Here is a 27,887-nt window from a genome sequence, read left to right on the forward strand (position 1 = left end):
CTCTCGCTCTCTCTTTCTCTCAAAAACAAATAAACATTTAAAAAATTTTCTTAAAAGAAGATGTGGTATATATATATTATATTATAACATATATATATAATATATATATACACACACACAATGTATTGTATGTATACAATATATACAATGGATTCAGCCACCAAAAAGAATGAAATCTTACCATTTGCAATGATGTGGATGGAGAATGTGTTATGCTAAGTGAAATAAATTAATCAGAGAAAGACAAATACCATATGATTTCACTCATATTTGGAATTTAAGAAACAAAGCAGATGAACATATGGGAGGGAGGCAGTAAGAGAAGAGAGGGAAACAAACCACAAAAGACTCTTAATGATAGCGAACAAACTATGGGTTGATGGAGGAGGGTGGGAGACAGGCTAGATGGGTGATGGGTACTAAGGAGGGCACCTGCTGTGAGGAATACTGAGTGCTGTATGTAAGTGATGAATCACTGACTTCTACTCCAAAGCCAATACTTCACTGTATGTTGGTTAACAAAAATTTAAATTAAAAACAAATTTTTTTTGAAAAAATCAAGGAAATTTTGTCCAGTATGTTTTCCTAGAGCACCTAAGTTATTTATAAGGGCTTTGTTTTCAGAACAAAATATCCTACTCCCTGTGTTTGTGTGTGTGTGTGTGTGTGTGTGTGTGTGTGTGTGTGTGTGTGAAAAAGAGTGCATGAGAACATGTGTGCACCAGCAGGGGAGGGGCAGAGAGAGAGAGGGAGAAAGAGAATCCCAAGCAGGCTCTGTGGTGTCAATGTCATGTTAGTGCAGAGCCCGACCCAGGGCTTGATCTCGTGAACCGTGAGATCATGACTTGAGCCAAAACCAAGAGTCAGACACTTAACGGAATTAGCCACCCAGGCACTGCCCCTACCCTTTGTTAAAGTCATTTTTAATGTCTATATATTATTTAAACATACACATTTGTCTAGTCAAATGATCCAACTCTTGTTCTTCTCATTTTAATAACAAAACAAAATAAAGCCAGTCTTTATTATTTAGAATACCACCGCTTCATAGGAAATTGTTCCAGGAATAGTATGAAGACTAATACTGATTTTTAAAATATGCTTCATTAAGTAATACTTACCTAAAATTTGGCATGATCTTCCAAACAACATAAAATAAGGACTCTGGGCTAAATGCAGTCTGGCTACCTTGCCATAAAGCACAGAGTGTCTTTCTAAACTCTTCGACCAAAGACCTGGAAAAGAAGAAAGTGAGAGGCTACTATTTCAATGCATAATGTCCAACTGGCTACAACTCATAATAAAAGTGAAAACATATATGCTTAACTTGGATGTAAATTAAAAAAAATAAATATATTTAAAAAAATGAAAACATAAAAAGGGTTTGGTTTCTTCTAACCTAATTCTGACAGTTAAGTAAGAGCATCTCAAAAACCCACATAAAGAGCAGCAATTATAGACAAAACTAGGTTTTTTTAACCCCACAACGAACATTGAGTGTGCCAGAGTAATGGCATACTTGTACAATAAAGCAATAGAGAAGTTACAAATTACTTCAAAATGTACATTTTTAAAAAACTTTTTAAGTTTTTAAGTAACAGAATCTCTTTCTCCATTTCCTGTAGTTTTCCTTCTTACCACTTACAAGGAGCACTTCCCAGACCTCAGTGTGTGAGAATCGGCTCATTTCTGTCTGAGACAATTCATCTGACCACAAAGCTTCAACACTCAGCTCTACACCATGACTCCCAAATCCAAATCTAAAAGCCAGATTCTCTCATGACCACATTTCAGTCAGGTTTTTCCAGTTTCCAAGGGGAATTTTCTCCTGAATGTCCTTTGTCACTTCAAACCCAATGTACACTAAAGCTGCTCTCTATACTCTCCCTACTACAGCCCAATAACCATTCTCTTCTCTCATAGGAACAGAACTTCCAATTTTTTGCTTGGTGTAAGAACTCCTGGAATAAAAAACTTTGAGTGTGTTCAACTTCTGAGAAACTTCCTTAAAGAGAAAGAGTAGTCGTCATTAATCCCTTCCTTCTTCCTTCTAGCTGGAAGGACAAAATGGTGGCGATCCAGCACCACTCTGAACGATGTGGATGACAGCCCTACCCTAGGGTTGGTGGAACAGAAAGCTAGAAGGAGCATGATGATGGTGTCAAACAGCCCTAGAGGGATAATCTCTAACTTTTACATGAGAAAATAAACAACAGTTGTTTAAGTCACTATTAATTTTGTTTTCCTATGCAGGTGGCTAGAATGAAACACCTCCAATAACCAGTTAAACTGAAACATCACCAAACAACTTCAATACCTGTGTCTGTCAATACACCTACCATCCTCACAGACACCTGACTGGTTTCTCAGAGAATCTCACTAATAGCTCAACCTTTGTCACCCAGTAGTGTGCTCACAAACCATATTTTTTGCTTCCTAGTACCTGAACCTTCTTCCTGTATTTGAGGAATTCCCCACGTTAAGAGTCTGGGTAAGAGTCAGAGCCTGCTTCCCACTATGGAAGTTGGAAAGCCCAGATACTTGCTTTCTCAAACCACCTTGCAGCCAGCACTCAGGTACATGGCCTGGGTCCTGCCTATTTGAAGCAGAAGTTAGTGAGGCGAAGAAGCTGGGGCAGTGGCAAATTCCTTCTGGTGACAAAGAACATCACCTGGAGTAAGAGGCAGCAATAATAGCAGAAACCGCAGCATTCACCCAGCACTCAACTCCAGCAGTGCTGGCAACAGGAACTCTGGTGTCACAATGGGAAGTGTGTTAGAGGACAGTAATATCCTTATGGGATAGTTCCATGGGGTGATTGTGGCTATGGTTCTGGATGTCTAGATGCCAGACCTGATTTTCCACCCATCCGGTAATAGCTTACCAACAGACTTTTAATAAATTCTTTTTCTGCCTAAGATGGCCAGAGATAATTTCTGCAATTTATAACTAAACCCTAAAAGACACTAATGCATCAAGTACTACTCATACGTGCCTTAATTTTTCTGAAAATGTATTTTTTCCTCCTTATTTCACTGCTATCCCCTCCAACCCAAATACTATAAAGTGTGAAGTCTCCTTGAATGCAGGCATTTTTCCAGTTCATTCTATATGCTGCTAGCAAAGTAAACTCTTAAGACATCACTTACAGTGGTATGACTACTCCCTACTCCAATGCCTGGCTCTAAAGTTCCCTGGTATTTTGGCTCTATGCAAACTGTACACTATTCTAACATGTTCTATCGTAATTTCCCTGAGCCTCTTAAGCAGAATAATGTCAGATCGTAAAATGGTTTTTCAGAATGTGTGGGGATGGGGTGTGTGGGAGCAGGAATGGGCAGGCAGAAAGAATATTACGTTAAAATATATATCAATTATAAAACATAGCCTTATTTCAGTAATGTTAAAATATGAAAAAATGTGCCCACTGATAATAGATAATAGAGATTATCTGAACCCCAAATAGAGCACAGCTGCACTAAATTTGCATACATATCGGTTCTCAATAATCATTTGTCAATTTTCCCTTCTCCGTGTCAACTAAAAATTGATTGCATTGCCCCATAATTAATGTGAGGACTACAAATTAATTTTATTAGCCAAAGAGGTTTATCTACTATTATAAGACAAATCAACTCACAAAGGCTAATGATATTCATGCTGGTCTAAACCTAGAACTGTGTTTCATATATAGATGTCAATTTGAGAGCTCAAATCCACAAAGACTTAATAAGTAGAGAGCTAAATTTATCCTCCCATTAGGTAAACAGAAATAAAAGAATTCCAACAATTATTAAGATTACCAGCTACATACTTAAACACAATTTTTAGAAGAGTGTTTTAAAATGTATGTGCCTATTAACTCACATAATGAAATGGAAATCACCAGTAAGAGTCACTTGTTTTGTAGCTCAAAGCCAGAAAGGACATATTCTTAGAACTCACACATTGTTATCCCCTTGGCTCCTGGTGTGGTATGTTCGCCTTCCTGCTGTTTTCCCATTCCTTAACTCCACAGCGGGCAGTTCTTTGAAATAACAGCAAAACTGCTCAATGTTACTATTTTAAAAGGAAGGGAAGAAAATTATTTAAAAAAAAAAAAAAAGAAAAGAAAAAAAGAATTTACTAGGACTGTAAAGAAAGTTGTATAAAACCCACATGTGAATTTTGAAAATGTGATTTCACTTTCTCAAGAAATTGCTTTGAGTTTCCTCATTAAGTTTCTTCATTTACTCTAAGAAAACCGTATTAACAGGTGACTTTGTAGAAATGAACAAAGAGCTTAAAGCAAAATCTCTTTAAAAAAAATTCCTCACTTCTGGGGTGCCTGGCTGGCTCAGTTGGAACAGCATGTGACTCTTAATCTCAGGGCTGTGAGTTCAAGCTCACGTTGGGTGCAGACATTACTCATATAAATAAAACTTTAAAAAATGTTTCATTATATCCTCAATTCCCCTCCCCCAAAGGTTGTCACCATTTTTTTTGGGGGGGTGCCTGTTTCCAGGTATTCAATAATTTCCTCAAATAAAAACAAACCATGAAACCAACCATATTGTTTAGATATACAGTACAGAGTAATAAGGAGAATTCTGCAGTGATTTGAGTTTCTTGTTTGAAAAAAACTAGGTAAGTCAAGAGATAGTATCTTTAAGGTGGGACCAAGTATGATTTCTGTTCCTTATTAGCAAGGTGGCCTTAGGACGATAATTTATTCTGGCCTTTGATGACGCATTAAAATCTACAAGTATATGGCTTTCAAAATAATTTCTTCTATATAACTGAGGTCAACCTTGTTGGGTATTTTATTTTTACTACTTATCTTACATTTTAAAGATCTTCTAAACATCTGATCTTATGATCATATTTAAGCTCAACTAATGGGGGGGCAGGGTACCTGGATGGCTAAGTCGGTTAGGCATCTGACTTTGGCTCAGGGCATGATCTTGCGGTCGGTGAGTTCAAGCCCTGCGTTGGGCTCTGTGCTGACAGCTCAGAGCCTGTTTCAGATTCTCTGTCTCCTTCTCTCTCTGCCCCTCCCCCACTTGTGCTCGGTATCCTTTTCTCTCAAAAATAAATAAATAAATAGGGGCATCTGGGTGGCTCAGTTGGTTAAGCGTCCAACTTCAGCTCATATCATGATCACACAGCTGGTGAGTTCAAGCCCCACGTCCAACTCTGTGCTAACAAGCTCAGAGCCTGGAGCCTGCTACCAATTCTGTTTCTCTCTCTCTCTCTCTCTCTCTCTCTCTGCCCCTCCTCCACTCACACTGTCTCTCAAAAAATGAATAAATGTAAAAAAAAAAAAAAAAAAAGTTAAATAATTAATTAAATAAATAAATAAATAACATAAGACTCCCCTAGGTGGCTCAGCTGGTTGAGCCTCCAACTCTTGATTTCAGTTCGGGTCATGATCCCAGGGTCATGGGATTGAGCTTAGGATTCTGTCTCTTTCCCTCTGCCCCTCTCTCCTGCTCATGCACTCTCTCTAAAAAAAAAAAAAAAAAAAAAGACTCAACTATAATCAGATTCAACTCCGAACAAGGTTCCCTATAATCCTGGGGTCTGCATACTACAGCCCACAGGCCAAATCTGATCCTGGGCCAGTGACCTTTTACATTTAAAAAGATTTTCTTTAATGTTTATTTATTTTTGAGAGAGAGAGAGAGAGAGAGAGAGAGAGAGAGACGGAGGGAGGGAGGGAGAAGGAGGCAGCCAGAGAGGAAGGGAGGAAATGGTGGGGAGGAGCAGAGAGAGAGGGAGACACAAATCTGAAACAGGCTCCAGGCTCTGAGCCATCAGCATAGAGCCTGATGCAGGGCTTGAACTCATGAACTGTGAGATCATGACTTCAGCTGAAGTCTGATGGTTAACAGACTGAACCATCCAGGCTCCCCACCAAGCTTTTACATTTTTAAAGAGATGTTTATAAAGGGTTGGGGTAGAAGAGAGGGGGAAGAGAAGAAGATATGAGACACTGTGTGTGGGATGCAAAGACTAAAGTATTTACTATCTGGCCATTTACTGAAAAAGTTTTCTGACCTCTGCTCTAGTTCATTCAAGAAGCAACAGGATATAAATAATGACAACTGACAGTTACTTACTGCTAGACACTGTTCTAAACACTTTATATAAATTATATTATTTAATCTTCCCAACCATCCTGTGAGGCAGAACTATTAACCTCAATTTTACTGATGAGGAAACTAAGGCACAGGGAAATGAGATAACATGCCACATGACTAGAGCTAGTGGCAGAGGTAAAATCTGAAGCCTGAGCCTTTGCTCCTAACCATTTTGCTAGAAACTAACTCTGATCTGAACATCACCTGAGTGACTGAAGGATGGCATTCATGAAACATGTGTTCCCCAAATTCCGAAGGCCTGTGGCACAAATGCCAGTGGTGCTTCCCTGTAAAATGGGATAAGAAAAGGCCATCAGCAATACCAAGAGAAGGCTGTGTCAGACATCAAAGCAAAGGCCTATATTTGAAACTCTAGCATCAAACCAATTTGGAATTGGTCCTTTTTTGTCCAATGAATATTTCAAACTCTCGTTCTACTCTCTAAGTATCCAGATATTTTTAAAAGCCTACTTTTGATCCTGGGATTGTTCTCAATGTAAGTACCCTGTGGAAGCTTATATGGAAATCAGCATTAATAAATACCATGGAGTACACGATATAAAAACCAGGAAGATCCTTAAATGAAATAAAGTTTTAAGACTGAATGCTTTTACAAGATTTTATTAAAACTACTACAAATTGAAAAATATAAACATATACACCTCAAATAAATCTGTCCCCAAACTTTTAACTCTAAGCCATGCATAAAAGACCAATACATGTATTCCTAGCAACAGGATATCAGTCTTTAAAACGCTACCTGAATTTCCCTTAAAGACCAAGGCTTTCTTTTCTGATTAACTCTACAAATGCACCATGACATCTAAATATTACACCTTAGAAGTGAATCTACCAATCCAACACAAAACCTCTCTGCCCATAACTCAGATGGCCAGGGAACACTTTAAGCTCTTTATTGCACAAAATCATAACACTTCAATTAAGTGCATGTCTAAACATAACTAGCATGACAGCAGAGAGGCAGGTGTAGGGCAAAATTACTGATGTATTTATAAGTATTTAGCGACCGTTAAATTTTTTTAATTTATTCATGGCTCATACATCTGGTAACAGATGGTTACCAGAATGAGGAAGCATATTCTTTCATGATAGACTTTTATTAATGAAGTCCTAAGAAACAAAACTTACCAAAACCTCAGATCCATAGAATTTGCACTTAGGACCTTTAACAGAAGGAAGCAAAGAACTTTGGGATCTTCAGGAAGAGAGTAATAAGATACATGACTAGGCTTTCAGAATGAACACTTGCTAAGGGAGAGGAACACAGTAGTAATCCTGATGGAAGGAAGGCAATGACAGATGGACTCACTGGGGTATTTAGTCACATCAAGAATCATTAGTACAAGTGGCAAACATTTCGTAAAATATTCCAAATCCAAGGCATACATTTATGAAAGTTCATAAGGACCAACATTAGTGTTAGAGATGTAACAAAAACAGTGACTAGGTCTAAACCAATTCCTACATTTGCATAAATTTTAATTACTTACATTTACTTTTAATAACTTGGTGTTTAGTGATGAATTTTCCAAAAGTTTTCTTTTCCTATGCCTGTCAGCCGTGAAAGCGGAGCTATTAAAACAAAAACAGATAGTAAAAAAGACATTGACGCACACATACTACACAGCCTGTACTTCTGCCTCTAATCCTAGACAGGGCTTCTGTTGCTTTATTCAGATTACAAGAAGGGAGGAAGCCCTTGAAATGAGAGGGGCCAAAGAGTACTTAAACTCCAAGTATTTTAACTAGTTCAGATTTTAAAGAAATCAATTCTTCCCTTATCAGCTTTATAATCTATTTAGTCAGTAAGACATGCATAAAGACTTCAGTTAATGAAAACTATACCGTGTTTTACTCAAAGACCTCAGGCTATTTTCTCTCATTATATGATTTAAAAATATTGTATTGCCTTTACATTTAAGTTTCCACCTAGTTTTGGTATGTTCATACAACAGCTTTTAATATCAACTGTCAAAATAAAATAAATGGTACCTGATGACTAGGGGTGATTTGTACAAATTTCACTAGCATCAGCAGCCATTCCAGAGCCATTTCTATTCGTACAGCTTCAAAGCCATCACTGTTTAGATTTCTGTTTAATGCTTCAATTTTGGATTCAGGGAGTTTTATCTGAATAACAACCTATCTTGCTAGAGCTAAAAAATTCTATTCACATAAGTACTGTAATTTCTTTATGATGGCAAAGCATTTCACAAGTTACTGTAATTTCAAGTGACACAGCCCCTCACAAAAGAGGAAAAGAAGAGGGGCGCCTGGGTGGCTCAGCTGGTTGAGCATCCGACTTCGGCTCAGGTCATGGTCTCACTGTCCGTGAGTCTGAGCCCTGCATCAGGCTCTGTGCTGACAGTTCAGAGCCTGGAGCTTGCTTCGGATTCTGTGTCTCCCTCTCTCTCTGTCCTTCACCTGCTCGTGCTCTGTCCCTCTCTTTGTCTCTCAAAAATAAATAAACATTAAAAAAATTTTTTAAAAAAAGAGGAAAAGAAGAAAATAAGATCTTGTGCTATCATACAGGTGCAAAGGGACAATAATATAACAAACCTAATTTCCCTTAAAAATAATGCATAAATTCTAGTGCTTCTAAGAAGACCTCATAAAACATTTGACAAGGATTTTCGAATATCAAAGGTAACTCTATAATGATTTTCTATCATTTTATGTCCTTTCCTTACACCTCCAAAATTCCCCTTGCAAATAAATTGAGTAGCTTATAAATTGATGGGTAATAACTTTTTTTTTTAATTTTATTTTTTAAAATTTACATCCAAATTAGTTAGCATATAGTGCAACAATGATTTCAGGAGTAGATTCCTTGATGCCCCTTACCCATTTAGCCCATCCTCCCTCCCACAATCCCTCCAGTAACCCTGTTTGTTCTCCACATTTATGAGTCTCTTCTGTTTTGTCCCCCTCCCTGTTTTTATATTACTTTTGCTTCCCTTCCCTTATGTTCAACTGTTCTGTGTCTTAAAGTCCTCATATGAGTGAAGTCATATGATATTTGCCTTTCTCTGACTAATTTTGCTTAGCATAATACCCTCCAGTTCCATCCACATAGTTGCAAATGGCAAGATTTCATTCTTTTTGACTGCCGAGTAATACTCCATTGTGTGTATGTATATATGTATATATGCATATATGTGTGTGTGGACATACATACATACACTGATGGGTAGTAACTTAAAAAAAAGGCTCATGGGGGCGCCTGGGTGGCGCAGTCGGTTAAGCGTCCGACTTCAGCCAGGTCACGATCTCGCGGCCCGTGAGTTCGAGCCCCGCGTCAGGCTCTGGGCTGATGGCTCAGAGCCTGGAGCCTGTTTCCGATTCTGTGTCTCCCTCTCTCTCTGCCCCTCCCCCGTTCATGCTCTGTCTCTCTCTGTCCCAAAAATAAATAAACGTTGAAAAAAAAAAAAAATTAAAAAAAAGGCTCATGGACTCTTGGCTATAACTTATGATAAATATTAAATGAAATAAATGCTAAGTTATGACCATTAACTATGGGCACAGTTTCAGATATCCAAAGTAAACCCAAAGTTTACTTCACTAACATTTCAATCACACTAAAAACATAATGGAAGTTATGGAACTCATTAAGAAAAATCCCACTCAAAAATTCTAAACAACCCCTCAACCCCATTCTATCTCCCTTCCTTTCCCAAAGCCTATTACTTACTTTTCCAAGTTCTGTAAGTGTTCTCTGACTTTCTGTACCAGTCCCAGCTTGGTGTCATTAACCACAAAATCATCACAGCGATAACTGCAAGAAAAATATTAATCAATGTGTGTAAAGAGCTTGAGGAAACCACAGTAATGAAATCACTAAAAGGCCTGGCTGCTGCCAAGATGATCACATGGCTCTGCAGGCAGTTACTGTCAGTGGTAAGTTTAAAGAGAACTTGGAATCCACAATGGAATGTTTTTTTAAAAGCCGTTTAAAAAAAGCCATGCAGGCAATGATCACTAGCTTCTTTTCACATTTTTACTCAAAAGCTCTTCAATTTCTCCTTCAAAAACAAAATAAGCTGCTACAGGTGTTACATTCTTTTTAGTGGTGCATAATACACAGAAAATGAAAAGCACCAAGTCGATTCACATAGCCTCAAGCCTAAAGCTTTCAGGTGATATTTCCCAACTCAAAATAATGGGAATTTGCAGGGAGGAAACATTTAAGTGAAAAATAGGGAAAAGGTAGGGATAAATTAAAAACAAAAAAACTAAACTAAAAGATATACATTTAAAACAATTTAACTAAAATAAACTGAATTCAGATGGTTGAGAAGAATCTTCATTCTGAGGTGCTAGAAAACAAAAATAAACAGCAGCTACACCTTTTAGGAAACTGATAACTGCTTTGAAGAAAGATGTTAAGGTGTTCTTTAAGCCACCTGGGTGGCTTAACTAGTTGAACATCCAACTCTCTATTTCAGCTCAGGTCATGATCTCATAGTCATGAGTTCGAGCCCCACATTGGGCTCCACACTGAGTATGGAACCTGCTTGGGATTTTCTCCTTCCCTCTCTTCTGCCCCTCCCCCACATGCACTTTCTCTCTCAAAAAAAAAATCAACACTGTTAAAAATTAAGAAACAAAACAGATATTGTGTGTGTTTTTAGCAAGTCAGTAAGCAATTACAAGGACTCATATGTAATAGACATTACCTTGTACATTAGCATTCAATTTTTTTCCTGGAATAAAGCCAATTTTAACAACAACAACAAAAAACCTTACAAGCTAGTACCAATATGTTCTTTTGAATAGCAGCTTTGTATAAAACCACTATTTTAACTACCAAAGAATAATGACAATAATGCTGCCATTCTGAGCAAATTAAACTTTGAATGCATAGCAACTAGTAAAAATTAGGTCATTTCAGCAGAATCCAAAAAATATGTCTTACATGTCTGTAATCAGTCTATAAAAAAATGAGAAGAAAAGGGGGAGAGAAATGAAAAAAAAAAAGATTACACACACAAAAAGCATGGCTTGTGTCTCTTATTTACAGAAGTTAAAATTTCAAGTGATGCTTTTGAAAACTCTAAAATAATAATATATATGTAATTATTTAACACCCCTTCCCCCATTAACTGACTACCTATGCTGTCAATCATGAGTCTCTAATGTATTCTCCAAGTTTCCTAACATGTACACAAACAGTAAAAGCTACCTTTTACATCCTGGAGTGTTTTTCTATGACCAAAGAACCAGCAATGGCAGGAGAATAATTCTTTATCAGTTTTATGATAAAAACATAAAAAGTTAAATTAGTGAAAAGGTTTAATTCCTTGCTTCTTCTCAGCATAAAGGTTAAGAGGGTTAAGGTCTACTCTGTGAATCTGGGCTTAAATCACTTGGTTCCTCCATGAAGCTTAAGCATTGACTGAAGAATCAAACTGCACTGCTACATTCTTCCTTACATTTTCATTTTATGTTTACATAAATTTATGCATGTATTACAAATAAAATACTCAGTATTCATAACAATGTTAAATGCTAGTGTTCAACTGGGGAGCAACGTCTAAGAGTAAATTTAGATCACTTTTCATATATTTACCCTAAGCCATAATATCTAATAATATCTAACTGGAAACTCTAACCTCTACAAAAAAAGTTGTTGTTCTGTTTAAACAAACTATGTCCAGTTAAACTAAATAACTGGTTTTTTTTTCTTATTAAAGTAATTCTTTTTGGTGTAATATGGATTTAGCCTAGAATGTAAAATAACATTTGTTAAAGTAACACTTTCATATACTGAAATATAGATTTACTTATGCTTTTGCTCCATTCTAAATAAATCTGGCTTAACTGGATACAGTTGCTTCATCTCTCTGAACTTTCATCATTAAAGTAAGTAAGGTGCTGGGTGCCTGGGTGGCTCAGTCCGTTAAGCATCCGACTTCAGCTCAGGTCATGATCTCCCAGTTGGTGAGTTCGAGCCCCGTGTCAGGTTCTATGCTGATGGCTCAGAACCTGGAGCCTTCTTCAGATTTTGTCTCCCCTTTTCTGCCCCCCCACCCCGTTCATACTGTCTCTCTTTCTCTCAAAAATAAACATTAAAAAAAATTAAATAAGTTGCTCAAGACTCTACTGCTGTGCTAATGTGACTGATGCAACTGAATAATTGAATTTTAATTTTTAAAAAATTCCAACTGATACAAAATTTCACTTAACATCTGAAGTATTTTTACAAAATACTTTTCCACTAAACACAATTTTATGGTTTTGGTAAAACTATGTTTCATTTTTATTATTACATCACATGATGGGTGCATGTGTCATTTCTAGTATTACACATTAGCATATTACCAATCTGGTTTATGTCAACAGAATGGTTGAGTTAGTTATTTTTCTATGCAACAATGCAGCACTGCAATGTTTATGTGAATATTTTATACAGACAGCAGAGTTACTGTTATGTAAACAGTAATTGATAGTTAAGTTGAAATACTTATTTTAACTATAATAATTTTTTCTAGCTTAAAAATTATGAAAAAAATTTTAACTTTCACATGAAGGCACACTAATGAGGCAGTATCAAGTAGAGAAGTTATGTCACAAATTTTACAAAGGATGGCAATTACAATTTGTTACAGCAGAGCAAAATGAATGTTATATTAAAAAGGTTTCAAGATAATGGAGTAGACAATATTAAGAGTCACCTTCAGCAAATGCATATTCATTTAATAAGAAGTTGCCTCTCAACAGACAAAACTTAAAGCAGTTCATGAAATCAGAATTAAACATACAACAAAAAAATGTCTCAATGATTAGTAAAGGATCTGAGCTTATAATTTTGGCCAACTATAAAATGGCCTAGATTCTTGCTCAAGAAAAAAAACCATTTTTAGAAGAGATAAAAAAAATTATCATTTCATTAAGGGAATTAGGATTTAAAATTTGAGGAAAAGATTAAAAAGAGATTTTACAAAATATGAAATTTTTTTTTTTTCTAAAAGAGAAATAACCTTAAGCAGCCTCCACGCGCGGCACAGAACCTGATGTAGGGCTCAATTCCACAATCCTGGGATCATGACCTGAGCCAAAATCAAGAGTTGGACACTTAACCAATTGAGCCACCCAGGCACCCCCAAAATGTAAAAGATCTTAAATTGACCCACCAAGCAAGTGTCAGTGAATAAAGGACTTTTCTAACAATTAAAGTCAATCAACTCAACATTTGAAAAATTGCAAGTACTTTTATTTTTAGCTTTACATGAGTTTCACAAGAGATACTGACCAATTAATACTGTGGGTATGTTTTGTCTCAAACGACTGTAGATAGGAAAAAGTTTCTATCAAGACAGACAATGGGCCAGCTATGTGAGATCAAAAATCTGAATTTATGGGGCACCTGGGTGGCTCGGTTGGTTAAGCGTCCTTTTCTTGATCTTGGCTCAGGTCATGATCTCATGGTTCGTGGGTTTGAGCCTCGCATCAGGCTCTGCAGTGATGGTGCAGAGCCTGCTTGGGATTCTCTCTCCCCTCTCTATCTGCCCCTACCCCACTCATACTCTGTCTCTCTCAAAACAGTAAACTTAAAAAAAATTTTTTTACTATAAAAAATTTACTAAAATTCCCTTGTATTTATTCCACTGTATGATACATATTGAAAATATTTGTGTTCTGAAGGAGACTGTATCATGGATGTGGTTATTAAAATTGTTCAGTATATATGTGCAAATGCTATGAATCATCACCAATTTATGAAATTGGTTTTTAAAAAATTTTTTAATGTTTATTTTTGAGAGAGAAAGAGACAGAGCACAAGTGGGGGAGGGGCAGAGAGAGAGGGAGACAGAATCCGAAGCAGGCTCCAGGTTCTGAGCTGTCTGCACAGAGTCGGATGCAGGCTCGAACTCATGAACTGTGAGATTATAACCTGAGCTGAAGATGGGCACTCAACCAACTGAGCCACAGGCACCCCTAGAATCTACTTTTTTTAACTGCAATTTTTATAGAAGTCAAGCATTTCTAATGAAAATTTAGCATCTGAATGGAGATGTGCTGTAAGTGTAAGATATACACTGGATTTGGAAGGTTTCATGTAAAAATAAGAATACAAACGATCTCTAATTTTATGGTGATTACATGTTGACACATTATTTGAACAAGTGGGTTACATAAAATATACAATTAAAATCAATTCACCTATTTCTTCTGCTTTAATGTGACTATTAGGAAAGTTTAAATTACATGTATGACTTGTATTATTTCTGGTGGTAGCACTGCTAATCTAAAGGGTATCTAGGACACTACCCGCTCTAATACTCTATATTACTACCCAATATCATATAGTTTATTGAACTATAAGAAATCATTTTTGTTTTGTCTGGTGTTGTTTTCACTGGTTTGAAACTTTTTTTAATGTTTTCACAACTGCCCCTATTTCTCAAGAGCCAATTTTAGGTTTTCTTACAGTCACTAAGGACACTTACCTTTAAGATTATAATTTTTATACTCTCTGAATTTACCACATGATTTGATAACAAATAATTTACCACTATTATTTGATGATGATGATGATGACATTTTGAAAGGAAAGCACCTACTTCTATAGGTCAAAACTTCTAAGAGTGCCTGGCATGTGGCAGAGATCAAGAATTGTTAGTTTCCTTCCTCTGTGTAACCAAGAGCTGCCTCACAGCACAGGCTTCTCTACCTGCCCCAACTCCTTTTGATTTCTTCTTCCTCCCTGGCCCAGAAGTCAAAAGATAACAAGTAGCAAAAGTAGGATATAAATGAGAATTTAAATGTTGTCTGGTTGCCTTAGTCCTAGCTGAAGACACTGATTTCAAACTGGAAACTATCCCACTAATATTGGTATTAAAAAGTCCCAAGGCAGACAGAAGGATTTAAAGTAAACAAGTTCTGGGGTGCCTGGGTGGCTCAGTCAGTTAAGCATCCAACTCTTGATCTTGGTTCAGGTCATGGTCTCATGGTTTGTGAGTTCCAGCCCTGTGTTGGGCTCTGCGCTGACAGTGCGGAGCCTGCTTGGGATTCTTCTCTCCCTCTCTCTACTCCTCTCCCCCCAAATAAATAAGCTTAAAACAAAAAAAAGTAAACAAGTTCTAAACATCTCTTCTGGAGGCGCCTGGGCAGCTCAGTCTGTTAAGCAGTCAGGTCATGATCTCAAAGTTTGTGGGTTCAAGCCCTGCATCAGGCTCTACAGTGTCAGCGCAGAGCCCACTTTGGATCCTCTCTCTGTCATCCCCTACCCCTGCTCCTTCCCTGCCTGCGTGCTCTCTCTCTCTCAAAAATAAATAAACAGGGGCGCCTGGGTGGCGCAGTCGGTTAAGCGTCCGACTTCAGCCAGGTCACGATCTCGCGGTCCGTGAGTTTGAGCCCCGCGTCGGGCTCTGGGCTGATGGCTCAGAGCCTGGAGCCTGTTTCCGATTCTGTGTCTCCCTCTCTCTCTGCCCCTCCCCCGTTCATGCTCTGTCTCTCTCTGTCCCCAAAATAAATAAACGTTGAAAAAATAAAAAAATTAAAAAAAAAAAATAAAAATAAATAAATAAATAAATAAATAAACATGAAAAAATATATTAAAAAAAATAAAATTTAAACATCTCTTCTGGTTTACAACTGTGTTGAAGCCAATCGGTCAGAATTATACTCACCTCAAACACCTAAAAACAAAAACAAAAACAAAAACAAAACAGCCACTCTCCTCGGTTTTCCCTTCAAGAAGATTATGTCAGAAAAAGAAGTACAAAAAAGTACTTAACTTGTAGGATGGGTTTCAAAAGCTTGTAGATTGGTCCTCTGAAACTCGGAATGCTTTTCCCATTTTGAAATAAATGTTATAAAATATGGTTAAATGTCATAAGGTGAACATACACCTGGCTCACAAAATGTAGTTGAAATAATACTATAAAGAGTTGTATTCCTCTTTTTCTTCTTTCTATACTGCTGTCACTGAGAAACTGTGAAAGGAGGAAGCTGGTCAGAGTTCAGGTAACTAACTTGATTCGTACTTCTCTCGAAGAGGGCCAGGGTTCAGCATCTCCTCATACACATAGGACTTCAAGTATGTAACAAACACAAGTCAAGAACCACCAATATTACACGACCAATTTTTAGGTTATTAAATTTACAATTAAGAAAGTTCTTATTTAGTGATTTTAGGTGATTTTTCAAGTAAATATAAGCTCTACTTCTTTTTTTCTTTTTTTTTAATTCATCAAAGCATCACATGACTATTTCAGGCTTAGAGAAGAACTTCCAAGAAAGTACAAAGATGGCTATGAGTTCTACTTCTAATAGACTATTTGTCAGATAAGGAAAAGGTCCACTTTTGTATTTAGAAAAAGGAACCTTTTAAGACAATGTAAGTAACTTGAGCATTAAAGATAAAAAATAACACTTAGAAATCATATCAGGCAACATATTAGTGATGTTAGATAAAGAAATAGGATATAAAAAAACAAGGCAGGAAGGAGATTGGTATCTTTCTTTATTTCTAACCTTGAGACAAACCACACTATCATCTTGGCTACGTAAAGACTCTTCTCAAATCCAAATTCCCTCAGCCAAAAATGATCTCTAAATAGTTTCAAATTACTTTAAGCCAATAGTTAATAAAGAAATTAAGCATATAGTATGGAATTACATGTACACTGATGTTAAGATAATAATTAACTTTACTACCTTGCACTGAAAGAATATACAAGTAGCAGCTAAATTTTCATAAAAAATATGTTATTTATACTACTATATAATTAGGGAAGTAAAAAATGGATAAAATCAGAGGTTTATTTCACATTCTGCTTACTCTAATAAAGAGCAAAATAAAACTGTCCAATTTCTTGATTACATTGATTCCTTATGTGTATACTTTTAGATTTTCATTTATTTCTAATTTCTAACATCTAATCATATCTAATCCTTTCTACTTTTCTGTTTATAAAATCCCCCCCAAATCGATCTTTTTTCTCCTCTATTTCAACTAACATTCTATTCTCTACTTTGGTTATTTCCTCTGGTATGATCTTTCCCACCCCACCCACCCCCTTATACAGTGACTTTCAAATCCACAGATAACTACAGCCAAATTAAGCTATAGTATTTGATGGTCCCACAATGTTAGCCTTACCTTCATTCTCTTCTCTCTCACCTTTCCCTCCCAATCTTCCCTTTCACTTCAGTATTACACGCTTTGCATTTAGATTTAAGCTTTCATCCCATATATATCAACTCCCTTACCTTTCTTTAATATCTTCCATGTAGCACCATTCACTTGTTTAATGACAAAAATATTCCTCACTTTTGGTCATCTCTGTATGTGCTTTCTTTCCCTGGCTTTTTTTTTTTTTTAATTCTAACTTAAAAAAAAAATTTTTTTTTTATTTTAACGTTTATTTATTTTTGAGACAGAGACAGAGCCATGAACAGGGGAGGGTCAGAGAGAGAGAGAGGGAGACACAGAACCTGAAACAGGCTCCAAGCTCTGAGCTGTCAGCACAGAGCCCGACGCGGGGCTTGAACTCACGAACTGCGAGATCACGACCTGAGCCGAAGGTGGACGCTTAACCGACTGAGCCACCCAGGCGCCCCAATTCTAACTTTAGAAACACTTCTTTCTTCCCTATTTTCACTCCTGCACTACATGCCCCCTCTAATTCTAAAAGGCAAAACCCTCATCTATTAAGAAGAAATCTCCAAATTAGTTTCATCAGGCACCTAATCAAGTTAAAAAGTAAACCACAAAACTACCCCCAATATATTTATATGTTTGTATTAAGAAATCACATATATGTAAGTAAACCTAAATTAATGTGCATAATATAAAAAAGAAACATCTTAAAATAAGCTGGAGGTAAAATAAACTATTTGAAAATGTCCTGTTATTCATGATATCTTCACACTATGATTAATATCTCAAAGTTTAATATACACAGGGTGAAATTTGACATCAATGATAATAGATACAAATTCATACTTCTTATAGCTTAAGCTTTCTGTCCAAACTTATCGGATCTGATTAGTCTGTGTTTTTATTAGATAGCCAATATTTTTATCTTCTCCCGTGTTTGATGAGCTCAGAGTGGGAAAGTCTGTTAGCTTTCCCTTTTCTTGTTCACTAGTATTTGCATTATTATCTTAAAGGGCTTATTTGGTAAAAATCTCTTGTATTATTTTTTTATTGTAAGTAGTCTCCACACCCAATGTGGGGCTCAAACTCACAATCCTGAGATCAAGAGTTGCATGCTCTACCAATTGAGCCAGCCAGGTGCCCCATTTGGTAAAAATCATTTAAATAGTGTATCATGTGATGAGGGTTGACTTGGAAAAACTAAGTAAATCCATGTAACTAAGCAGACTGCAATAAACTGCAAAATGCTAAAGGTGAACAAGGGTGAGGACTCCACACACGAAGCTCTGATTCAAGACATTCTGTGTACAGTTCATGACACATGACCACTTAATCTAAAGACTACCAGCAGCAGGTATATGAAATGCTGGCCAGAGCTTTTTTTTTTTAATAAACTTTAAAAAAAAAATTTTTTTTAACGTTTATTTATTTTTGAGACAGAGAGAGACAGAGCATGAACAGGGGAGGGGCAGAGAGAGAGGGAGACACAGAATCTGAAACAGGCTCCAGGCTCTGAGCTGTCAGCACAGAGCCCGAGGCGGGGCTCGAACTCACGGACCGTGAGATCATGACCTGAGCCGAAGTCGGACACCTAACCGACCAAGCCACCCAGGAGCCCCTAATAAACTTTTTTTAAAAAGTTTATTTATTTTTGAGAGAGAAAGAGAGAACATGCAAATGAATGAGGAAGGGGCAGAGAGAGAGGGAGAGAGCCCATCAACACGGAGCCCAACTCAGGGCTCAAATCCACAAACTGTGAGATCATGACCTGAGCCAAAATCAAGAGTCCGATGATCAACTGAGCCACCCAGGAACCCCAATAAAAACATTTAATAGAAGTCCTTTATTTTCTTTCATCCCCTCAAGGGCATTATTTTGGTGACTGCTGGCACTAAAAAAACTAGGTTCCTAGCACAGAGTAGGTTCTCAATGGATATTTACTGAATAAGAGCAACACATCTGCTCTTATGATTTTTTCTGGATGCTGTTCACATTGTTTTTATTTTTTAATGTTTATTTATTTTTGAGAAAGAGAGAGAGAGCGTAAGCAAGGGAAGGGGGGGAGGGGGTATGGGGGTGTGGAGACAGGATCTGAGATCTGAAGCAGGCTCCGGGCTCTCAGCTGTCAGCACAGAGCCCAATGCAGGGCTCAAACTCACGTGAGATCATGACCTGAGCCAAAGTCAGACACTCAAACAACTGAGGCACCCAGACACTCCTGTTCACATTATGTTTGAAAATCATTATGCAGGGGTGCCTGGGTGGCGCAGTCGGTTAAGCGTCCGACTTCAGCCAGGTCACGATCTCGCTGTCTGTGAGTTCGAGCCCCTTGTCAGGCTCTGGGCTGATGGCTCAGAGCCTGGAGCCTGTTTCCGATTCTGTGTCTCCCTCTCTCTCTGCCCCTCCCCTGTTCATGCTCTGTCTCTCTCTGTCCCAAAAATAAATAAAAACGTTGAAAAAAAAATTTTTTTTAAACAGAAAATCATTATGCAAATTAGACTCTCAAGTAAAAATTTTGAAGGTAAAAATTTGGGGAGGAAAGGACTGCTTATAACACTGAATTTTATTCACAAAGGATCTATGTCTTTGCTTTGTGTCTTTAATACGTTTATTCCTACATATAGTTTATAGTTTTTGCCATTACGCTGGGGTTTTGTTTGTTTCTTTGATTATTTCCTTTTTTTTTTTTTAAAGTTTATTTATTTATTTTGAGAGAGACAGAGACAGCACAAATGGGGGAGGGACAGAGAGAGAAGGAGAGACAAGAAGGCTCCACACTGCCAGTGCAGAGCCGGCTGCGGGGCTTGAACCTACGAACCATGAGATCATGACCTGTGCCAAAACTAACTGAGTCACCCAGCTGTCCCTGGGTATTTCCATTTTTGATTGATAACTGCTAATGAAGCTATTATTATTTGTATATGATATATCACCATTTCAAAATTTCTTAACTAATTCTAGTTGTTTTCTACTAAAGTTTCCATGAATTTTCTGGGCATTCTATTATGTAATTTGAAAACAAAAAAAATTTTCCCGTTTTCCAATATTAATACTAATTATCTCATTTACTTACTGTCTTACTTCAAAGGCTAGAACTGCCAAAACAATGCTAAATAATACTGACAATCATGTAAGTGATTTTTAAATATTTATTTATTTTTGAGAGAGAGAGAGAGAGAGCACGTGCACACAGGCAGTGGGGGATGGGGGGGGGTACAGTGCAGAGAGAGAGGGAGACACAGAATCCGAAGCAGGCTCCAGGCTCTGAGCCATCAGCACAGAGTCCAACATGGGGCTTGAACTCAGGAATCTTAAGATCATGACCTGAGCTGAAGTTGGATGATAAACCGACTGAGGCACTCAGGTGCCCTGTTTTTTTTTTTTTTTTTTTTCATTTTTTAACGGTTTTTTAAAATTTGTGTGTGTGTGTGTGTGTGTGTGAGAGAGAGAGAGAGAGAGAGAGAGAGAGAGAGAGAGAGAGAGAGAGAATGAGAGGGGGAGGGGCAGAGAGAGACAAGGACAGAGCTCTCAGGTGACAGCAGTTGAGTCCAAGTGGGGTTTGAACTCACAGGACTGCGAGATCATGACCTGAGCTGAAGTCGGATGTTCAAAGGACTGAGCTACCCTGGCACCCTGCATGTAAATGATTATAAAAGGTATTTCTGTCTTGTTTCTGATTTAATGGAAATGGCTTTCGTACATGATGCTTCCTTTTTTTCTTTAGTTTTTAGAAGACTGTGATATTTTAATAATTTCCTTTTGTTTCAATGTTATTAGGATTTTTAAATTCAGAAATGGCTATTTATAAATGTATTTTTGCTTGTAATGATATAACAACTGGGGGTTCTTTATGAAATACATTGATACAAATAATGAATATGTCCGCACACTTCACATGAAATTAACTAATTATATAATTTTTCTTTTTGGTACATCTTGCTGGGTTATATTTGCTTTAAGTTTTAATCATCTGCAACTATTTTAATTTGTGAAACTGACTTATTTTCTTTTTGGAGTTTCTGTCAGATTTCTGTCTAAATGCTTTGAAAGATTTATAACATTAAAATATATCAATGTTAAATTGTAATAGTTTGAGGATGAACTGTCCAAGATAATAGCTGCCAGCCACATGTGGTGATTTAAAATTATATTAATTAAAATAAAACAAAACAAAACATTCCTCAGTCTCACTGGCTACTTTTTTTTAAGTTTATTTTTTTTAAATTTTTTTTAACGTTTATTTATTTTTGAGACAGAGAGAGACAGATCATGAACGGGGGAGGGGCAGAGAGAGAGGGAGACACAGAATCGGAAACAGGCTCCAGGCTCTGAGCGGTCAGCAGAGCCTGACGCGGGGCTCGAACCCACGGACCGCGAGATCATGACCTGAGCCGAAGTCGGCCGCTTAGCCGACTGAGCCACCCAGGCGCCCCAAGTTTATTTATTTTTGAGAGAGAGAATGCACACATGCGTGAGAGCAGGGGAGGAGCAGAAGGAAAGTGAGAGAATCCTAAGCAGGCTCTGCACTGTCAGCATAAAGCTTGATGTGGGGCTCTATCTCACAAAATGTGAGATCAAGACCTGAGTCAAAATCAAAAGTTGGACGCTTAACCCACTGAGCCACCCAGGTGCCCTGTACTAGCCACTTTTAATTTTTATATATTTTTTAATGTTTATTTATTCTTGAGACAGAGACACAGAGAGAGAGAGAGACAGAGCAGGAGAGGGACAGAGAGAGAGGGAGACACAGAATCTGAAGCAGGCTCCAGGCTCTGAGCTGTCCACACAGAGCCCAATGCGGGGCTCAAACTCATGAGCCATGAGATCGTGACCTGAGCTGAAGTTGGACGCTTAACGTACTGAGCCATCCAGGTGCCCCTATACTAGCCACTTTTAATTGCTCAAATGCTACCATATTTTATGGCACATATATCACACCCAAAACAGAGAAAACTTTCTCTTTCTTAACTTTAAAACTCTAAGGTTGTTTTTCCATTCCTATTAAGTGCTATTAAAGTTACAAAGATCCGTATCGCATCCTTGAAGAACTAAGAAAATACTCCCAAGCCAAACGACTCTCCACCAATCGGAAACAAGAAGCAACCATCATACAAATGAACCTGACTTTTTATGCAACAGTAAAGAAACAATCTTTTAACCTACAGCTATAAAGTGATTTTTTTTTAATGCTATTTTTAGAGAAAGAGAGCGCGCATGCACACGCACATGTACGAGCAGGGGAGGGGGCAGAGAGAGAGGGAGAGAGAATCTCAAGCAGGCAACAGTCAACGCAGAGCCTGCTATGGAGCTCAGACTCATGAAGTGTGAGATCATGAACTGAGCTGAAATCAAGAGTTGGATAGTTAATCGACTGAGCCACCCAGGTGCCCCTACAAAGTGATCTTTAAACGGTAAGTTGTGTATAATACTAATACCAAAAAATCCCCTCAAAATAAAACAAAAACTTCTATGCAAAAAGTACCCCTCAAAAAGGGCAGTAGGGGATCCTGCAATAAATTTTAAATTCCTTTTCATTCCCTTGTATAGTATTGTGATATTTGGAGGCAAATTTGATCTCTGGTTTTATTATAAATACTAGATATGGATACAGAAAAAAAAAAAAAAAAAGCTCGTAATCCAGTGACTTCATCTTTTCAAACCAAGAAAAGTTAAAACTCAAAAGAACTCATTTACATAGCAAGCTTATTTTTAAATTCTTTTATTAAATTCTAATGTATTGCCACCGAATAGGCCAATTTTGGAAAATTAGAACAATACCTGCAGAGAAAATCTATATCCTTTGTTAAAAGCAAACAAGTACTAGTTTATTAGGAAAGAGCCCTTTATGTTTTCAGAACACCTCTATTAAAAAAGTTCTTTTTAAACTTCAAAATGACTATAGACACAATGGAATACTACACAGCAATGAGAAAGAATGAAATACGGCCTTTTGTAGCAACATGGATGGAATTGGAGAGTGTTATGCTAACTGAAATAAGCCATAAAGAGAAAGACAGATACCGTATGTTTTCACTCCTATGTGGATCCTGAGAAACTTAACAGAAGACCATGGGGGAGGGGAAGGGGGAAAAAAAAAAAAAGGTTAGAGAGGGAGGGAGCCAAAACATCAGAGACTCTTAAAAACTGAAAACAATCTGAGGGTTGATGGGGGGTGGGAGGGAGGGGAGGGTGAGTGAGGGGTATTGAGGAGGGCACCTGTTGGGATGAGCACTGGGTGTTGTATGGAAACCAATTTGACAATGTATTTCATATTAAAATAAATAAATAAATAAACTTCGAAATGCTGTTTTTAAATAAACAAAACTCTTCCTGTTGTCTAATCTTTACATCACTGAAAATTTGTACTAAAATTGTTTATAAAGATAGTCACAAGATGTTCTCCTTTTTAATAGTCAATCACAATTTTCTTTGAGAACAATTCGGTATCAATTTAAGTCCACAAATAAGAGCTTTATTTTTACTAGTTTTAGTTAAAACTATTTGTTACAGGTGTTTAAAATCTGAAATACAAGTCTTTTTTCTAAACAAATGAATTGCTTAACATTTCATAATATTTCCTTGCGTGAAAGAGTGCCTTAAAACATTACCTGCCAGAAAAGAAAAATTCTAGTAATTTAGTTTTAATATTCCTTTTACATTTTTGTATCCTCAGAAATTCAGTTACTGTTGATAAGGATCGGAATCGGCAAGACTATGTCAGATGTCAAAAGCTATTTGTTCAGTATTTAAAAACTATTAACTCCAAATATCTACATAAGAAATCAAAGTTCCTAATTTTAATCTTAGTTTCTTTGTGATAAAAGAACATATACCACATACAATTCCATTTTTACTGACTGGAGAGAGAAGATGGGGTGTGAGGAAAAAATAAATTACTTAAATAATAAAAGTGAACACTAGCCCTCGTGGGAGTGATTTTCATTTTGGGGGAGAGTTTCATTTTTATAGAAATCTTCACTTGACTTCAAAGCTCAGTTTAGCTGACTGATCTCCTAAATGAGTAGGTCTGTGTCAAATCAAAATTACTCCTTTTGGTGTCGCTTTCCCTCTTTGGAAACAGTGACCCATTTTATGTTGTTCTGTTTGGATGATATGAACTTCTTCCGGATGTCCTGTTTATGTGAGAAGTGAAGGGAGCTGTAGCAAGGTGTCCCTCTTGGGAGGTAAATAAAATAGCTCACACTTGCCATGATTTAGGTCTTCTTGGAGAAAGATTTTCCATGGCTATTCAGTCCTCCAAAATGACCAAAGGACATGATATTATAGATGTGATGTAACCTTCCCCATTTTTGGAAGATATGTAACAAAATACAAACCTTCAAACATATACTGCCCTCTCTGCATCGTACACTGAGTAGCGCGGAAGAGATGATCTGACATATGGTTCCTGCAGTCACCAAGGACATTTACAAATAACCTAATGCACAGCAGGAAATTACAAGTATCCCAAGAACTATGAGTTTAGGAGCGATTACATCTAGCTACACTAGAAGCTGGGAGGAGGGACTGGGGAGAGTTCAGTGGTTAACTTCACTGAAGGATATGCAAAGATAAGACAGGGCAGGGACTCTTAGAAAGGGGAAATAAAGATATGGCATGTTTCTCAAGAGCATGTTTCAACTTCTTTAGAGTACAGAGCACATGGAAAAGGAACTTTAACATTAACTACAGTAAAAAGATTTTGACCACGGTAATAATAATAAAGTTAAAACTAATGCACCAATATTTTACCAACGAAGCAAATCATTGAGTCTAACCACAAGAAACTTATGGGCAAGGAAAATTTATAAACTGAAGTGAAATTACTGAAGTGTACTAGAAAATAACACACACACATTCATACAGAAAGAAGAAATCCTTTTTCATTTCTTTCTTAATCACACTGAGGTATGAGGAAACTTAATTGAGAGTACAGCTTTCTCAGTTTGCAACTATCACAGATTTCTTTTAAGGCATCAATGTAATCCTGCTACAGGGTGAGTCCCTGGCATTTTGTTTTTAAACCCCCAAATGATACAGTAATGTGACCAGATGCAGTTCCCTTCCTACATTTCAGAAGCTCTGAGCGTCCATACACTTGCAGCTCTGTATAACTTCACACAAAAGACTGGCAATTGGCCAAGAAGGCTCTGCCATGGTGTATATTCCCCAAAATCTGCCATTTAAGGGGCACCTGGGTGGCTCAGTCAGTTAAGTGTCCGACTTCAGCTCAGGTCATGATCTCATGGTTCGTGAGTTCAAGCCCTGTGTTGGGCTCTGTGCTGACAGTTCAGAGCCTGGAGCCTGCTTCAGATTCTGTGTCTCCTTCTCTCTCTCTGCCCCTCCTCAACTCACGCTCGTGTCTCTCTCTCTCAAAAGTAAATAACATTAAAAAAAATTTTTTTTTTAAACATCTGCCATTTAATTCCAATTCAGCCATGAAACCACACGTACTTTAGCATATTATACCAACATAAAACAAATCAAATTGCAATTCTGGTTAATAAAGGCATTCCTTCAAAATTCATAAAGTCTCAAATGTATTTTTACAAATAAAGACACTGAAGTATACAACATATTTTTAAATAGACCTATGAATATTAATTCCACTCCATTATGATCATTTTTTAAATTTCCTCAAAGAGTTACTGTTTCCTCATAATCTTACCAGCTGCAAGAAAACCCACTGCAAACTTTTTACATAGCACACAGAGATTGAATTGTATTTCCAAACTTCCCCATTTAACATTTCATGCACACTGCTAAATGAAAATGAAGAAAAATGTGTGTTTTCAATATCTGGTATGTATAGATTGATCTGACTCACAACAATGATTGTGAGATTATACCTAAAGAATGATCTTAATTTCCACTCACTAAAAGAAATAGTCTTAAAGAAACATGGTTCTGTCAATTAGGTAGCTACCTCATTCTAGTATGTAAGTGTCCTGAAGGAAAAGAGGAAAAACTAATAAGAACGCTTTAAAAGCCTGGCTAATGCTTAACTTTCATAGGAAGCAGTGTTTTACGACAGCAAATAGCAATAAACTGAGCACTAGCCCATGTGTCAAAATCTCGGCAAGATTTTTATTTTTATTGAAACTTTTTATTTTTATCTACCTCCAGCTTCTCTCTCTTCCAGGTCTGGACATCTTCCACCGAAACAGTAGTAGTCTAAATGACTAAATCTTAAGATATTTATTCAATAGCCACAATTTAATAATGTTCAAGCTGTAAAAATTTTAAAGATGGGAAGCCATTCTTTCCTCCTTTTAATGGACATTTTTCTACAATACAATAACCAACTAAGGATGATATAGAAAAGATTAGCACAAAACTTCAGTAGAGTGTGAATCAAAAGTGGTATTTAGACTTTAAATCCCCATCCGCGCCCAGTACTGCTTTCATGTGACATTCAAGGGCTGTATGGCCAAAAAAAAAATCTCCAAAGGGATCCTTCAGATGGCTTTTCCCCACCTTCAATGTCAAAAACCTTTTGAATTGAGAGTAAACTGATTAAAACAAGTAAAGAATTATTCATCATAATTTACTAGTCAACGAAAAACATTTGCTTAACACTGAAGTTAAAACTGCAAAAACAGTGACCTTCTGAGTATAACAAATGGATATGAATTGTTAAACATTACTGTAAACTAAATAACCTAGTTCTAAGTAGTCACAAAAATCGATACTTTCATTGCCATTTGTATGAAACATATATGTATACTATATTACAAAGAGAGAACAGGGACTCTAATATTTTAAAGGATGTGATATTTACAAAACAAAACAAAACAAAACAAAACAAAACAAAACAAAACAAAAAACAGCCTGAAAGGCTACACATGAAATCCTTAACATTTATCTACAGAGGAGAAGAGAATGGATCTGTGCTGGGAGAAGAGAGAGTGTCAGAACAGTTTTTTTAAAAAGAAGTTACATTTTTAAGATTACATAACAAAATGTTACCCAGACAGTAAAAGCATACGCTTGGTTGTTTTTTTTTTTTGGTTTGTTTGTTTGTTTTTAACAGAAGTTTGTATCATAATATTCCTCAATTAAAAACAAAACAAGAAAAAGAATTATAAAGAACCACAAACAAATGCTTTTCATTGCCCTGCAGTTTACTGAGATGAACAAGGAACAGAGGGGGTGGGAAAGAGAAGGAGGCCCAGAAGTCGAAGGGAACAATGCAGAGTAAAAACTGAATGAATAAGGACAGGCATTCCTAAAGGCTCCAATCCCCTATGAGTCCTAACAGAACAAAAAGGAGGTAATGGCAGCAGCACTGGTTTAGAGATTGACGGGGAAGAGGTGAGAGCAAGGAAAATGAGACAACATTTGCACACTGAGTAAGGAATATCATTTCCAGAAAATACTAATACTTACCAGTATGTACTGTAGCTACTGCAATCCATACACACTGTGTGCTGAGGTTTATCTTGCTTTTCTGATTTCTTATGATTAGCTAAGGGTACTTGTGCATCTTCATAATGTTTTTTTGCATGGCCATTCACATACCTTATAAAAACCAAATAAAAATTCATTTTAACCCAAATATTACTTTGGAAGTTAAAATAGTAGCAGATGACAATAAAATCAGATGATAATCAAACTAGAATGAGAAAGAATTCCTC

The 27,887-nt window shown here is 37.0% G+C and overlaps 1 protein-coding gene across 9 annotated transcripts in view; it reads right to left on the reverse strand.

Moving 5' to 3' along the window:
• Window positions 1-27,887, reverse strand: part of USP3 (ubiquitin specific peptidase 3) — a 114,216-nt gene that overhangs the window by 50,986 nt on the left and 35,343 nt on the right. For all 9 annotated transcript variants that reach the window (XM_045449467.1, XM_045449466.1, XM_045449472.1 and 6 more), the window contains 6 exons: window positions 27,640-27,771; window positions 9,835-9,918; window positions 7,634-7,715; window positions 6,327-6,409; window positions 3,946-4,059; window positions 1,122-1,235 (listed from right to left, as the gene is read on the reverse strand). In XM_045449467.1, the coding sequence (XP_045305423.1) occupies window positions 1,122-1,235; window positions 3,946-4,059; window positions 6,327-6,409; window positions 7,634-7,715; window positions 9,835-9,918; window positions 27,640-27,771 (609 nt within the window). The remainder of the gene's footprint in view (window positions 1-1,121; window positions 1,236-3,945; window positions 4,060-6,326; window positions 6,410-7,633; window positions 7,716-9,834; window positions 9,919-27,639; window positions 27,772-27,887) is intronic.

This window comes from Leopardus geoffroyi, chromosome B3, assembly GCF_018350155.1.
Source record: "Leopardus geoffroyi isolate Oge1 chromosome B3, O.geoffroyi_Oge1_pat1.0, whole genome shotgun sequence".
In the NCBI taxonomy this organism is placed as follows: domain Eukaryota; kingdom Metazoa; phylum Chordata; class Mammalia; order Carnivora; family Felidae; genus Leopardus; species Leopardus geoffroyi.